This window comes from Trachemys scripta, chromosome 14, assembly GCF_013100865.1.
Source record: "Trachemys scripta elegans isolate TJP31775 chromosome 14, CAS_Tse_1.0, whole genome shotgun sequence".
NCBI classification, from domain to species: domain Eukaryota; kingdom Metazoa; phylum Chordata; order Testudines; family Emydidae; genus Trachemys; species Trachemys scripta.
In genome coordinates, this window is record NC_048311.1 from 17,147,652 (window position 1) to 17,161,421 (window position 13,770).

General features: G+C 51.1%; 1 protein-coding gene across 5 annotated transcripts in view; it reads left to right on the forward strand.

Moving 5' to 3' along the window:
* Positions 1 to 13,770, forward strand: part of SEPTIN9 (septin 9) — a 250,303-nt gene that overhangs the window by 225,791 nt on the left and 10,742 nt on the right. For all 5 annotated transcript variants that reach the window (XM_034789888.1, XM_034789890.1, XM_034789889.1 and 2 more), the window contains 2 exons: positions 1,394 to 1,531; positions 11,600 to 11,717. In XM_034789888.1, coding sequence (XP_034645779.1) covers positions 1,394 to 1,531; positions 11,600 to 11,717 — 256 coding nt within the window. The remainder of the gene's footprint in view (positions 1 to 1,393; positions 1,532 to 11,599; positions 11,718 to 13,770) is intronic.

Sequence of the window (13,770 nt, forward strand, 5' to 3'; positions counted from 1 at the left end):
AAAAAAAAAAAAAAAAAAGGCTGAGGAATCCTGCTCTTTGGGCAAAGAACCTGGCCAAATGGTGTGGAGATGGCATGGGGAGAGCGGTGCCCCACTGGTGGTTAGTTACAACCATCCCCTCCCTCTGCCCCCCACACCTCAGGGCCCTGGGGCAAAGCACTATGCTGCGCTGCTCTCAGCAGGCCGAAGGCCAGACTCTGCCCTAGATTTCCTAGGAAATGGCCAGGCAGTTCCATTAGCAGCTGTTACAGAGCACCCAGCTGCCACTGCTAAGGAGGCCACCCGTCTCCTCAGCCCCAGCATCCCCATCATGCGGACACGACTGATCCCCTAGCCCTTCCTATGTCTGCTGGAGAGTTAGCAGCTGTGGGGAAAGTCCTTGGACATTCAGAGGCGGTGGCTGCCCCATGTGTTCCACTCATGGTGGGAGGGTGCAAAAATAATCAATTTATAAATATCTGTATCTCCCCCCCACACACACACACACACACAGCCCACACACACACACAATATGTGGTGATGAGGTGAACCTTGGAAGCATACAGACAAATTTGAGTGTGACCAATCTCGGGGGTGGGGGCACACAAGCACTTTTTTTTTTCCAGCCACTCCCCTGCCCCCCAACCTCTCTAAATACATTGTCTAGGAAAGCACTCCAAGCTCTATTAAACCTTCTGGGGCACTGTCAGGTCTCCCACAGTCCGAGCAGTCGATGGCTAACTGCTCTGCTGCCTTTCCCAGAAGTGACTCCTGGTGAAGGGTTATGGATGGGGAAGAGCTGGAAGATGGCAGGGCTAAGCTGTCAGGCTTTCCAGGGCTTATCTGACCCTCCTGGTGGTGGTCATTAATATTTCTGTTCTGAAACGGGCCAGAGCCTAGTTGGTCACAGGATGTCCATTACTGCAGCAGTAAAGGGCCTACTGTGGGCACTAACACTTACGAAGCCTGCTTACCATTGTGAGAGGCTCGCATTTGGATGGTGGAGCCCAGTTGTCCTTGTGAAGTGGTTGTAGGCTCTGCGCTGCCTCCTAGCGCTAGAGGCGGAGTTCACAGCCAAGAAGCTGAGCTCTCTTGCTGCCACGCATCCTAGTTGTTTCCCTTGTTGAGTGCTGGGACTGGGAGGATTCCCAGAAAACTTGGCTCCTTTTAGAAAGGTGATAAAACAAGATTTGCCATTCACACAGGACTTGGGGGATTCTTTTCTTAGCTGCCTGCAGCTGTGGTAGGAAACATTCCCGTGCTTTTACTTGGAGGCCCAATTCTGCAAGATGCTTAGCACTGTCCACTCCCAATGACTGCCCCTTTCAGAATCCAATGCAGAGCGTAGCCTGTGGGTGGTTTTAGAGTCCCTTCATGAGTCCTGTCTCACCTGTGTATATGTCTTTCTGCACAGCTGGCAGCCCATCATGAAGTTCATCAATGACCAGTACGAGAAGTACTTGCAGGAGGAGCTCAATGTTAACCGGAAGAGGCGGATCCCAGACACCAGGGTGCACTGCTGTATATACTTCATCCCAGCCACCGGCCATGCGTATGTACCCTCCTCCTCAGGAGAATGATCTTTCCTACTGTGGGGTGTGTGTGTGTGGCGGGGGGGGGGGGGGTGTAAATGATCAAGATTGAACCTACTTGCCCCTCTGGTGCTAGCTGTCTCTGTCTTTTAATCTTCCCCAGAAGTTGCTAAGAAATTCAAAATCACTCTGGTTTGTGTGACCTTACAATAACTTTTTCCAGTCAATCATCTTTAGTGCAAATACTACATCCTGTTTAACCAGGTTCTGGTCACTTCCTGTATGTTGAAGCATGCACACATGGACTGCTAGGTGCTCTATATACAGTCCCACACAAGTAACATATGAATGCAGTAATTCCTAATGCTTATAGCTAGCTCCCTTCCCCATCTAGCGCTGCTAGTATTAACACAAAGCAATCCAAGCCAGGCATAGGTAAAACAAATATGCAGGCATCACTTCATTTCCCCCCCCTTCCCCCCACCCCAGGGACGAATTAAACAAGTCTGTAGCATCCCAAGAGTCCATGTGAGTAGTGGCTAGAATCTGATAGTAATGTGCTTGCCAATGTTTAAAGTGCCTCCCTAGCATGCTATCCGTTTTTGTTAAGCAAGGATCCAGTTGTCCTAGCAGTATAGAGCAGATCGAACCAGTTGGTACTGAGCCTGAAGGGGGTATTTATAAATAGAGCTTTTAGCCTGGAAGTGATCATGGCCTATTTCATGTGTAGCCTCGTTTCTGTCCCTGGCACCTCTAAAAAGCGAGTGTCCAAGTGTCGGGACCTAGAATTTTCATTTGGTTTGTGGTGATTCCTTCACTCAAGATCTGGCCTCGTCTACATGGGAGGTTTCTTCTGTATAAACAAGGTATGAACTTAACCTTATATAGCAACAGAGGGTCCTGTGGCACCTTTAAGACTAACAGAAGTATTGGGAGCATAAGCTTTCGTGGGTAAGAACCTCACTTCTTCAGATGCAAGTCAACCTTATATAGTTATACTAGTCTAACCCCCTGTGTGGACACTCTTGTTTGGATATGAGTCACGTGTTTTGGTTTCACTTATATCACTTGGGAAGGGGCTTTAGCTAAACCAAAAAAAAGTCACTCTTCTACTGGAATAATTGTCCTGGTGTGGAAAGTTAGACAGGTATAACTATACCTGTGTAACTGACCAAACTTTCCCATGTAGACAAGACCTTAGAGTCCCCTTCTCCATTGGCTTTAGAGAAAAAAGTCCTTGTCAATGTGAACGGCCCTGCACGTACATTAGCATAGAGCAGAGATGGTTGCATATCTGCCATCTGCAAAGACCCCAGGGTCCTTGGATTGTCTGATTGGGCTGCTTGCCTGGACTCTTTATCTGTTGTAGCCTTCTGTTAGGGGCAGAGGGAGCTGATGGAGTTGTCTGCCTCGGGATGATCAGGTAGAATAAAAGGCCTTTTCTAGAGAAGACTCTAGGTCTGGTGACCTGGCAAATCCCACTCTTCGGCAAAAGAAGAAAAGGAGGCTGTGAGCCCCCCCGCTTGTGTGCAAGGAGCCATTGGAGCTTTAGAAAGGGTGACCATGTGCAGGCCCTTGAACCCTTAGCACTGCGGCTGTGCCACTGACCCGGTCGTGCACCCAGCAGCAGGAGTCTTGAGGTGGAGCAAATGACCTATTCCAAGGCCCCCTCCCCCCTCCCTGGGAAAGCATGGAAAGCGCCGTCATTCTGTGTGTGGCCGTCGTGTGTGCGGGGGAGGGCACTGACATGTTAGGCTCATCCCTCTGCCTGTGCCTCTCTAATGGCATGTTCTGGTTTCTCTCACCCGGCTGCTCCCAGGGTAACAGTGTTTGCATGGAAGTCCGACTCTCTGCTTCCTTCCTCTCGCTCTTTCTCTCTCCCTTCCCCCCCACCCTCCCCCCTCCAAAGAACATGTGTTTCCAATATAAGAAAATGGCCCTGCAGTTCGAGAGGCTTCATTACCACGCTGCACGCAACAGGCTCCTTCCCCTGCAATAGCCTTTGGCTGCGTGTAGCCTGATACCCCAGCTGGGGGTTAGAGCCCGCTAGCTTGGCTGCCGTCTCAGGTTGCTTCTCCTAGGGCCACGGTTTCCTGCCCAGGTGTCAAAGAGGACATCTGGCTCCTGACTTTCGCCTCCCGTTGGAGGATGCATATATGCCGGGGAACAGCAGGACGCACTGAGGCCATAGACTACAGCTCAGGGGGAGGGAGGGCCTTTAATGGGAATGTGGAGTGGATGGGCTAGCACAGGGTGGACTCTCTTCCCGCTGTAGAGTGGAGTATTGTTTGAAATGACCATAAGCCTTTTCAGAGAGTGGTGAGCAGGGAGGCAGCTTCCTGTAGTTTTACGTAAGCAAGGCACATCCCTTCATGTTGGCTTTGTGCATCTCTAACACAGGTGTGAGCTGCAGATGCTAGTGTAACCCACACACGTTCTGGGTGTGGTGTTTTGTCCCATCTAGTGGCACTGAGACCACAGAGAGATTAATGAGTCTGCTCTGCAGCCATGTGGCTTTTAGCTCAGACAGTAGAGACTCATGCATTTAGCTCCAGATTCGATCCAGCCTGCCGACGTTATACTAGCACTGTCTTGAATATGCCACAAGTGGAGGGAACTGGGACTAGAACCCTGGATGCTTCCGCTCTCCAACCTCAGGCCTCTATCACTTGAGCCACCTTAGGAGGTAATGACAGGTATTCCTTTCATTCTGTGGATCCCCACTGGGGGCAACATCACACAGATCGCAATGGGATGGATCACTCGATGATTACCTGTTCTGTTCATTCCCTCTGAAGCACCTGGCATTGGCCACTGTCAGAAGACAGGATACTGGGCTAGATGGACCATTGGTCTAACCCACTATGGCCAGTCTTATGATGCTCACCAGAGGTGTCCACAGAAGGGATAACTCGAGTGTGGTGGTTCAACCTATCGGGATGCTCCTGCCTGAATAACCTGCTTTAATTTGGATCCCAGTTTTTCTTGGCAGCCAGCTCCCTCTCCCCAGTCTCACGGACACATCTTACTACTGTCAATCATTTGCACCTACTACAGAAAACATGCTAGAGGGCTTAATCCCGATGTCATTCTGAAGCTCCCAGCGCTGTTCGGATTGTCCTTTTCAGGGGCGTTCTGCCTCTTCATTGACAGTGGGAAGTGCTGCTTTCCAGACCTGATGATTCAAGGACAGAGCATTACTCTTATCTTCCCTTCCCAAACTGCACAGCAAGGATTCCTAGCACCCTCTTGGCAGCATGTGGCTGCTTCCGCAGCCAGCAGTGTGCAGAGGGTAGTTTAACCTGCAGTACCTTGTGAAGATGGGGACCAGCTTGGAGTTAATTCTGCTTTCTGTGCCAGTTGCATTTGGATTAATCCCTGCTCGTCTGGAGCTGGGTTTTTTTTGTCGCCGTCATAAACATTTAACATACATTCAGATCCCACCAAGACTGGTGAATCCCTGAGTGGCTTTTACGAGACTGTTGAAGATAGCACTCCAGTCTGTGAGCCAGAGATATCCTGTCCCTTTATAGCCCTGACCCGATAGACTGCTCGGTTCCATTTCAAACTCCGCTGTAGACGTTGAGTAAAAGGTTTGTCTATTCCTCCCATCGAGTGGAACCCAAGGGTGAATCAGCTGATGACTTTTCCATCTCCTAAGGACACATCCTCAGCTCTGTCTCCCATCAGTCAGGAGTCCAGGGCAGACGAAACTAATCTAGTGTGTGCCCTGCCCTCCTCGTAAGGCCCCAGTAAAATGATGTTTGCAAAGACTAAGTAACATGCTGGCAGGGGCTTTTGGCCATGGAAGTAAAGCCCCAAATACTCACCACCCAATAAATTCCACAACAGGCTCTGCATGATGTCTGGAAAGCACGGCTTGACTCTGAAAAGTGACTGTGAAATATAGCACTTTCTCACTCGCCGGCTGTGCAGCCTGTGTGTGTTGGAGCCGCTGCTTCTGACTGTACTGACACCATCCAGTTTCCTCTCCTGTTAGTCTCCCTGCTATGGGAGAGGGAGCTAGATTCAGTTCCGGCTTGTGCCTCAGCAGGTTCCTGTTGTGCACTTAGGTATGTCTACATGGAGCTTGCTTCCTGCATGGGTAGACAGACGCACACTAGCTCTGCTAATGACTTGCCCGAGTGTGTCCTCAGGGGGTGGGTGGGATTGTGCTCAGGTGGCTAGCCCAAGCCCCGCCCATGCCACAGCAGCCAGGTGCTATTTGTAGCACCCTAGCTCGAGCAGAGCTAGCATGTGCCTGTCCACCTGTGCCGGGAAGCACCCTCCCAGCTTCTGTGTAGAGGTTCCCTTACTGGCGGCGGTGGTGGAGCACAGGTGTATTGCTCAATGTACCAGTCGGAAGATTTTATTTCTTGCGCTAGTTCAATCTGAGATGCCACTGACAGGGTATTCTGTGTCTGGTCCTCACAGCGGCTTTTATTCCTTAACTGCATTGTAAGGGAACAAGCGAGAGCTGAGTCTGCCCTACAATGCTCCTTCTAATTTTTTACATCCAGGTGCGGAATGAATTTTATGTGCACCAATATGGAGGTGATGTGTGGCGGGGAGGGGCCGAGGGATTCGAAGTGGGGAGGGAGCTCAGGGCTGGGGATGCGGAGGGGTGAGGGCTCTGGCTGGGGATGCGGGCTCTGGGGTGGGGCCGGGGATGAGGGGTTTGGGGTGTGAGAGGGGGCTCAGGGCTGGGGCAGAGAGTTGGGATGCTGGGGAGGGGTGTGGGCTCTAGGGTGGGGCTGGGGATTAAGGGTTTGGGGTGCAGGCTGCCACAGGGCTGAGGTGGGGAGAGAGGACTACCCCCACCCCTCTTTTGCCACGGCAGCTCCAGGGCTGGGGGAGATGCACCTCTCCCCGTCACAGCCCTGCATGCCCCAACTTGCTCCCCACCCACCCCCTACCTCTGTCCTCTCCAGACCCCTGTGGCTGCGCACCTGTGTGGCCCTTGATAGCCTGCTGCGTGGCCATGCAGCTTAGAGGGGAACTTGCCTGCCCAATCCCACCTATGCTGGCGAGCCCAGTTGTAGATAACCTGAAGGGGCCATACGCAACCCCAGCAGTAATACCCCATTCCCTCCCACAGCCCCAAACTCTGTGGGGCTGAGTAGTGGTCACATAACAAAAAGGAAGGGGGAAGGGTTTTATAGCCACCCAGTGTGTATATTTCAGCTACATGGAACAATCCCCTGCCACAGTTCCACTCAGCTGCGGCTTGTCCTCTTTCTCTAGAGATCCTTTGCCTGTGAGGCAAAGGCAGTTTCTCTTGTACATGTTCAGTCACAGATCTGGGCTTCCAGAAAACATACTGGGAAAGAGTTAAAATATAATCAGTTGCCTCTTGTGAACTGCACCCACAGTCTGCTTATGACTCTGGAATGCAACACTGCTCACAGGAGATCCTGCAGGCTTTTGTACTGTGATCATCCATCTTTTCTTGCACGCTTTATTCAGCAGTGAAAAAGTTAATGTGAGCACCAAAATGTTCTTCCTTAGGTTCCAGAATCAGCCCCCCATAGGGACAAATAGGAGTTCCCATGCCAGGAGTGCATGTGCCCTGTAGACTGAAGCAAACAGCACCAGCTACTCTACACATGCTTTTCACCACCATAAGGGCCAGTTATTAGTCACTGGAGGACTCTCCTGAGCCCTGCACAGTACCCTGAGCCAAAAACGCCTGGCTGTGCTGCTTTGCTCCTTGCAATAGGGAGTGGGGATGGACTACCTGAGGCTAGAGTAAGCCATCTCTTCCCACTGCTGCTACAGTGGCCATATCTATCGTGCATGTAACATCTACGAAAGGGTTCATTTGTGCGTAAGCCGGCTCCCAGTGCTAGTGACTTCTCAGGTGCATTCAGCCAATGAATTTGTTCTGCTTTAATGTTTGTAACTTAGTCTAGCACTAGAGCTTTCCTGGCTAGGCTTCCAGTGAAAGGGCCTCCTTTGGGGAAAGTCCTATGGAACTTAATAGAAAATGGTATTTTTCTATAGGTTTGGGGGGGGTTTTTTGTTTTGTTTTGTTTTTTTATAAACTGTCCAATAGAATTTAATAGCAAATTGTATAGGATGGTCCAGAAAACAGACAGAAACATGATTTGCTCTGTGTGAAACTCAGTTACTTCTCTAGAGTTCTATTTGTTTAATCCCTGTGACTTTCATTTGATAGGAGAGTAATAGCATTTTCAAAGCACTTTATAAAGACAACCAATCAAGATTCCTAACACTCTGTGTGGGAGGAAGAGAGGGAAGTGGTCCCCACGTTAAAGGTGAGGGGACTGAGACAGAGGATATACCGGGTCTAAGACCACACACCTTTAAATTGTGTCCGTGGCAGAGCTGGGGCTTGGCTTCAAAAGACTTGGATCGTCTATCTTATTACTGGACCCTGCTGCCTATAGGCTCAGAACCGGCCCTGTGTGCTCTGCTACTAGCAGGGAGCTGTGACAAAGTGTAACTCCCCAGCAGCCAGCCTGGCTGTCCCATGCCCTGTCCTGGTATCGAGCCCCGAAGCAGGAATGCTGCTCGCTGCGCTGGTGTAGGAAGAACTGCTGTTTTGGGAAAGTCCGCTGACCTCGGTTCTCCAGCAGTGGGAGGAAAGAGCTCAGCAGGATGCCAGGAAGCTCTGCCTTGGGGACTCTGGGAAAGCACAGGGCCCCACAGTGCACAGAGCTTACTCCGTTTGGTCTCTTCTGACAGTGTCTTACTATGGGGGGGTGTAGGTTGGGGGATTACGGCTTCATGGATGGCCTAGGCCTACTGGGGTCAGATAGAGGACCTGGCTGATAATAGAGAAGAGTTTGCATCTCTGAGTCCTGCCGCTGACCCTACAGGGCATGAGGATTGAATTGCACACATTGGAATTTGTCTGCTATGGTGGGGTAAAAATCTTCCTATAGACTCAGGGCCTTCTTTTCAAAGACCACACTGGGTGAATGCTGGGAGCAGTGCAGCCTGCCTCATGGGCTCGGGTTTCTGCTCCTCCAGCCTCCCCTCTGGTCTTTCACACCATCTCACCATTCTTGGTGCAGGAGCCACCTTCCTGGAACGGCTTTTCTGTATCTCTCCAAATCCCAAGTCTGCCTGTACCTCTCTCTGGAGATTTGCTGGTGTTGCAACTGTGTTGTTTGTCAAGTTAGAGCATCGATGGAAAACCAGTCATCGGAAGGACGCTACAGATTGAAAGGTGTCTGGTGCTCTTAATGCTGTAAGATCCTTAAGATCAGACAGGATTGGGACCTCTGTTTTAGGGCTTGTACGAAAGGCAGCAGTGCCCCCTATTGCTGTGCAGGAGCATTGCTGCAGTGTTGAGCTAGAGGGGAAAGCACCAGCCACTGAGTCAGAGTGGGCTGGTGGTATGGGATGCTCGTAATCTTGCAGCTGTGTGTGCTCTGTCAAGAGCACCTCCTCTGCCTCCTCACCCCAGTATTAAGTGTGCACAATCTATATTGTACATAGGAGACTGTCCTTGGCTATTAAGAATACCGCAGCACCTAGAGGAGATGCATTGCTGTTGCCCAGTCACCCAACCCCACTGGGATGGGCTAAGCATGGTGTGTAGATGCCAGCAGATCCAGAGCTATGCAGCTGGCTGATGTCGGGCCTGGGTGCAGATGTGGATGTGTGGCAAGGTGTGGCTTTGCACGCTGCTGTTAGAGTAACAAAGGGCAGCCCAGGCCCCTACATTTCTCAGTGGACCCAGGCAGGCTTGATAACTGGTCTCCGACATTGAGATCAGAGTTAAAATCCAACGCACTTCTGATTGTGACTCAATCCGCATTGGCCACATACACTTCCCCGTCTTCCATCTAAAACAAAAGCTGATGATAGAGGCAGGAACATCCTGTCAGCGGGGGGAAGGGGGGGGGAGGCTTTTTTAAAGGGGAAAAGCTGTTTGAAAAATTGCAAGGAGAACAGGAGGGAAAGAAGTTCTTGGGGAGAGAAACATAAGAGTGATGTATCCCAGGGGGGTTGGCAAATATATTATGCAGAGTTCCAACCAGCACTCACCAACAGGGGTCTGCTCAGATGTGTCCTTGGAGGTTTCCTTTCCAAAGCCAAACTAAGCTCTTGTTTTCCTGGAGCTCAGAGCAATCTGTGATTGCAGAGTTTGTATTAGGACCTAGCTCTCCCTAATGCTACTGATGTGATCTCTAGGCTTTTGGGTGTGTTTGCCCCACTACTGCTGCTCTCTGTGCAGTAGAGAGACCATAACCTCTCTTGTGTTGAATCTCTCCACGTCCTCCATGCGTTGTGGCCACAGCTGTACTGTGGCCAGCTGAATGTAGAAGAGGAATTCTAGGCTTGCACTGGCCACAAGGCATCTGAATGAGACAATGTTGGCAACTCAAAGATAACTCCTGCCTTTCAGAGTTGGGATTGCTACAAAGCTTTGTAGCAATCCCAGTTGTGAAAGGCAGTGGTTAGCTAGCCTGGCTCCCAAGCAGGAAGTAGACTTGCCTACCTGGGAGGCGAAAGGCTTTTGAGTTGCCAACATTCTCTCCTTCCCTGAGTACAGAGGGGCCAATCTCCCGGCTTACAGAACAGGACTGGGGTTTGGGAGAGCTGGTGTGTAGACCCAGTTCTGTCGCTAAGTCGAGTATGGCCTTGGGCAAGACATGTTGGCCGCTCTGTGCCTCGGTTTCCCCAACTGTGCACTGGGGATAAATGCACCCCCATCTGTGAGGCAGGACGGTGAGGCCAGGATTGATTAATGTGAAGTTGCATTAATTTAGTGTTAGCCCTTTGGCTCCAGCACTGGCCTGGCTGCGCCCTTTCCTCACTCTCCCTGCCTTCACTACTACCCTGGCGTGCTCTGACCAGTTTCAAGCAGGCAGATTCCTTGGGATTTCCCTCACCCAAGGGACTTCAGTGCTCATAAAGTGTCCCTGTTTCCCAGCACCATACATGGCAGTGTGCTCGCTTCTTTCCAGTAGTTTGTTCTTCTTACCACTCTGCTTCCCAAGCTGTCTGGGGTCCCCTCAGCCCCCTGGGAATGGTTTGCTGTCCCTGGCACCGTGTCTGGTTGCCTGATGAGGCAGTCGGAGCGGGCGGGGGGATCGTGCCTCACTCAGGCCAACACAAATAGCTGCAAATCCAAATACCCAAATTGTGTGTGTTCTTCGCGAGGGGCAGGAGCATTCAGGACCCCAGCAGCATCCGGGCCAAAAGAAACAGCCACGGCCTTGTGTTCCAGCAGTTTGCCTGGGTGGATGGAATTAGCTCCCTTACGCTGTTGGCCAGCTGTCAACGAGACCGGAGGCCATGCTTGGTTTTAGACGGCCTTCTAGCTGGGGTCCTAAGAAGGACAATCATTTGGGTTGTGAATTCTTTGTAGCTTTGAGGCATCTGGTTTTCCCTTTATGCTTCATGTCCTCTCTAACCCCGCTGTAGAAGTAGAGTAATCTGTTCCACTGCTACTGCTCGGTGTGGGGATTAACCAAGTCCTCCTTTTTATCTGCACTGACAGGTCTGTTGTTTTGGGTGAAATTCACCCCTGTGCAGTGGGGTCAGTACAAAGCGTGTGGTCCATAGGCCAGTTACTCTGTGTGGGGGGGAAGGGTCACGATTCCACTTCATTCTGATCAGGTGCCAGGATGGGCAAAGTTTTATACAATGGGTCACCCTTAAACTGTCCAATTCCATTGCACAAGGAAGGCAGGAGGATGGCTTAGCAGACAGAGCCTAGCCAGGAATGCCTGAGTGCTAATCCTAACTCTGCAAAGGACTTGTGTAGCTGTGGCTAGTTCCTTAAAATCCTCTGTGGCTGAGAATCCTCACTAAGATTAAAATCCTCTCCTCCTTCACAGAGTGTTGAGGGTTAATAAATGATTGCAGGGCACTTGGAAAATGGAACCTGGCATGTTTCCGTATTTGTGTCTGTCTCTATCCCTCTCCTGCTTTTAAGGAAATGTTGGTTGGAGGGGGATGTTCACCAGCGTTACAAAATTACTTCCCCGCCCACCCGCCTTTTCCTAGGCTCTGAATACACTTTCTGTGCTGGGGATTCTCCCCCTGCAACAGCCCCAACGTTGCTATTGTTGACGTCTGATTCCCTTTCTTCTCTGCTGTGCTTTTAGCCTCCGACCGCTAGACATCGAATTCATGAGACGCCTGAGCAAAGTGGTGAACATCGTGCCAGTCATCGCCAAAGCCGACACGTTAACGCTGGAGGAGAGAGACTACTTCAAAAAACGGGTAAGGGGATGGCAGCCTCTCCCCAGCCGGCACATCTTCTCCCTCCCTTCCCCACCGCCCCCTGCAGGGCTGCAAAGCTGAAGGACTGGCCGGGAGCCCAGAGCATTCCTTGGGCTGCAGCTCTGAGTGATCCCATGTGGCAGGAGGAAGGGCCTTCGCCTCCAAACAGTTCCTTGTGTTTCTCTTGGATCTCTGTCAGCTCACAGTGGATTTCAAGCTCTTGGTCTCCCTCTGCATGGCTGTTTTATTTTTCCCCCCAAGTCTGCTTTTATGGTTTTTAGGAGGCCGGTCCTGCTGTATGTCGAGCCTCTAAACCCTTTTTGGGGAGTCTATATTACTGCACATACAAAGCCTGTGCTGAGATTCTGTATCATTGCAGGATACAGTGATGATCCAGAATGCAGGCCAAGATGTATGCGTGCTGAGCTCAGCTCTGAGATTGACGGGGGAAGCAAACGATGCAATTCCCTTGTCTCAGTCTACAGCCAAGCGTGCTGTTTCCTTGTGGTGCCGCTGCTTTGCTTTGGCTTTCAAAGGGCTATAAATCCAGTAATGTGACCGATGATGTTGCTGCAAGCGTGATGGTCTCAGCATGTGCTGCAGAAATAAGCAAGCCGCCAGTCGCCTCTTGGATTGCTGCTTCTCGAGTCTGAATTGCCATTCTGAGCATAAATAGCCTGGGTTTTGCCAACCCAATAGCTCAGCCAGCGTTCCATAAATATCCCCACGGAATGCAGCGAGGCTGACGCAGGAAGGAAACGGGCAAGGGGTGGAGTCAGGTAGGTGCAGGGAAAGAGGTCTCAGGGTTGTCCTGCTGACTTCAGGATGTCCTGGTCCTCTAATCCAATATTAACTCATAAGAGCCCAGCGGGGAGGAGGGCTTTGTATGTGGTAGCAAATAGCTTGAGGTGCAAGGGTTCATTGTAAATCCAGGCTCAAGGCAGTGAAGGAAAATATGAAGCACAGCTAAATCCACGTGCTCAAATGTCTCCATAAGCATCTGACTTGCAGCAACAGAAGCAAAGAGATTCCCAGTTTGATTCCAGCCCATTCTTGCCTTGGGCAATATACCAAGGCTATGGGGAGAGGGTTTGCTAACGTTCTGCATGAGGAGGGACTCTCGGGGTCGGGGGGAGAACACAGATTGTAGTATCCAGGTCATCGGGGGATGCTATGGATGGTGGAGGGAGGCTACAGAGCTCTGAAGCCTGCCTGGCTGGAGTCTTACTCAAAGCATCGCTGCGGAAGGGGAGGAGCTGCCCTGCTCACTGAACGTCATCTGCCTGCTGGGGTTCAGAGCTGGCTTGAGCATCTCCCCGCCCCATCCATGGGAGAGAGGGCCATGAATTGAAACCACCGATCTGACTTGTGGGGTTGAATCCAAATTTCACAGCTGGGTCCATCTCTACAGTGGGCCAAGCAAAGTTTTGGAAATGGAGCCAGATCTTGTGGCCCAGCCCAGACTGCGCTTTATCAGACAGCCCGTGCTCTCGGGGACAAGTGAAGAGCGGTTGCGGTCGGGGGAGGGTTGTAACAGCGACGGTCTAGCCTGCCGTAGTCTGGTATTTCCCGCTGACTTTTCCACAGGCCGTTTGCTCAGTTCAGAAGGTACAAGGCGTGTGCACGCGTGTGTGTTGCTCCCTCTCCGTCTGCCTAGCTGCTGGAGCTAGAGTCAGTCCGGAATCTGAAAATCCAGCTTGGCTCACTGTGCCTCAGATATCATCCTTGGCAAGAAAAGCCTGTGCTTTCGGAACTGAGCTGACAATGTTGACGCGACAGGCGCAATAGAATCCAGCTGGCTCTCCCGGTGCCGTATTGGCTTTGTCAAGGAAGCAGGAACAGATAGAACTTGAAGACTCAGCAAATTTTGCCCTTCGCTGTTTCAGCGCTGTACCACCCTATTCACTCTAATCTCTGAGCAGCACTGGGCCCTGGTAGCATGAAGACAGGCTAAGCAGTTCCTCCTTTTTATTGAGTTACATTTTTTTATCCTAACCAAACTCTTAAAATCCTTCCCAAAGGGAGGTAAAAACGTAACTGTGTTGGTCTATGC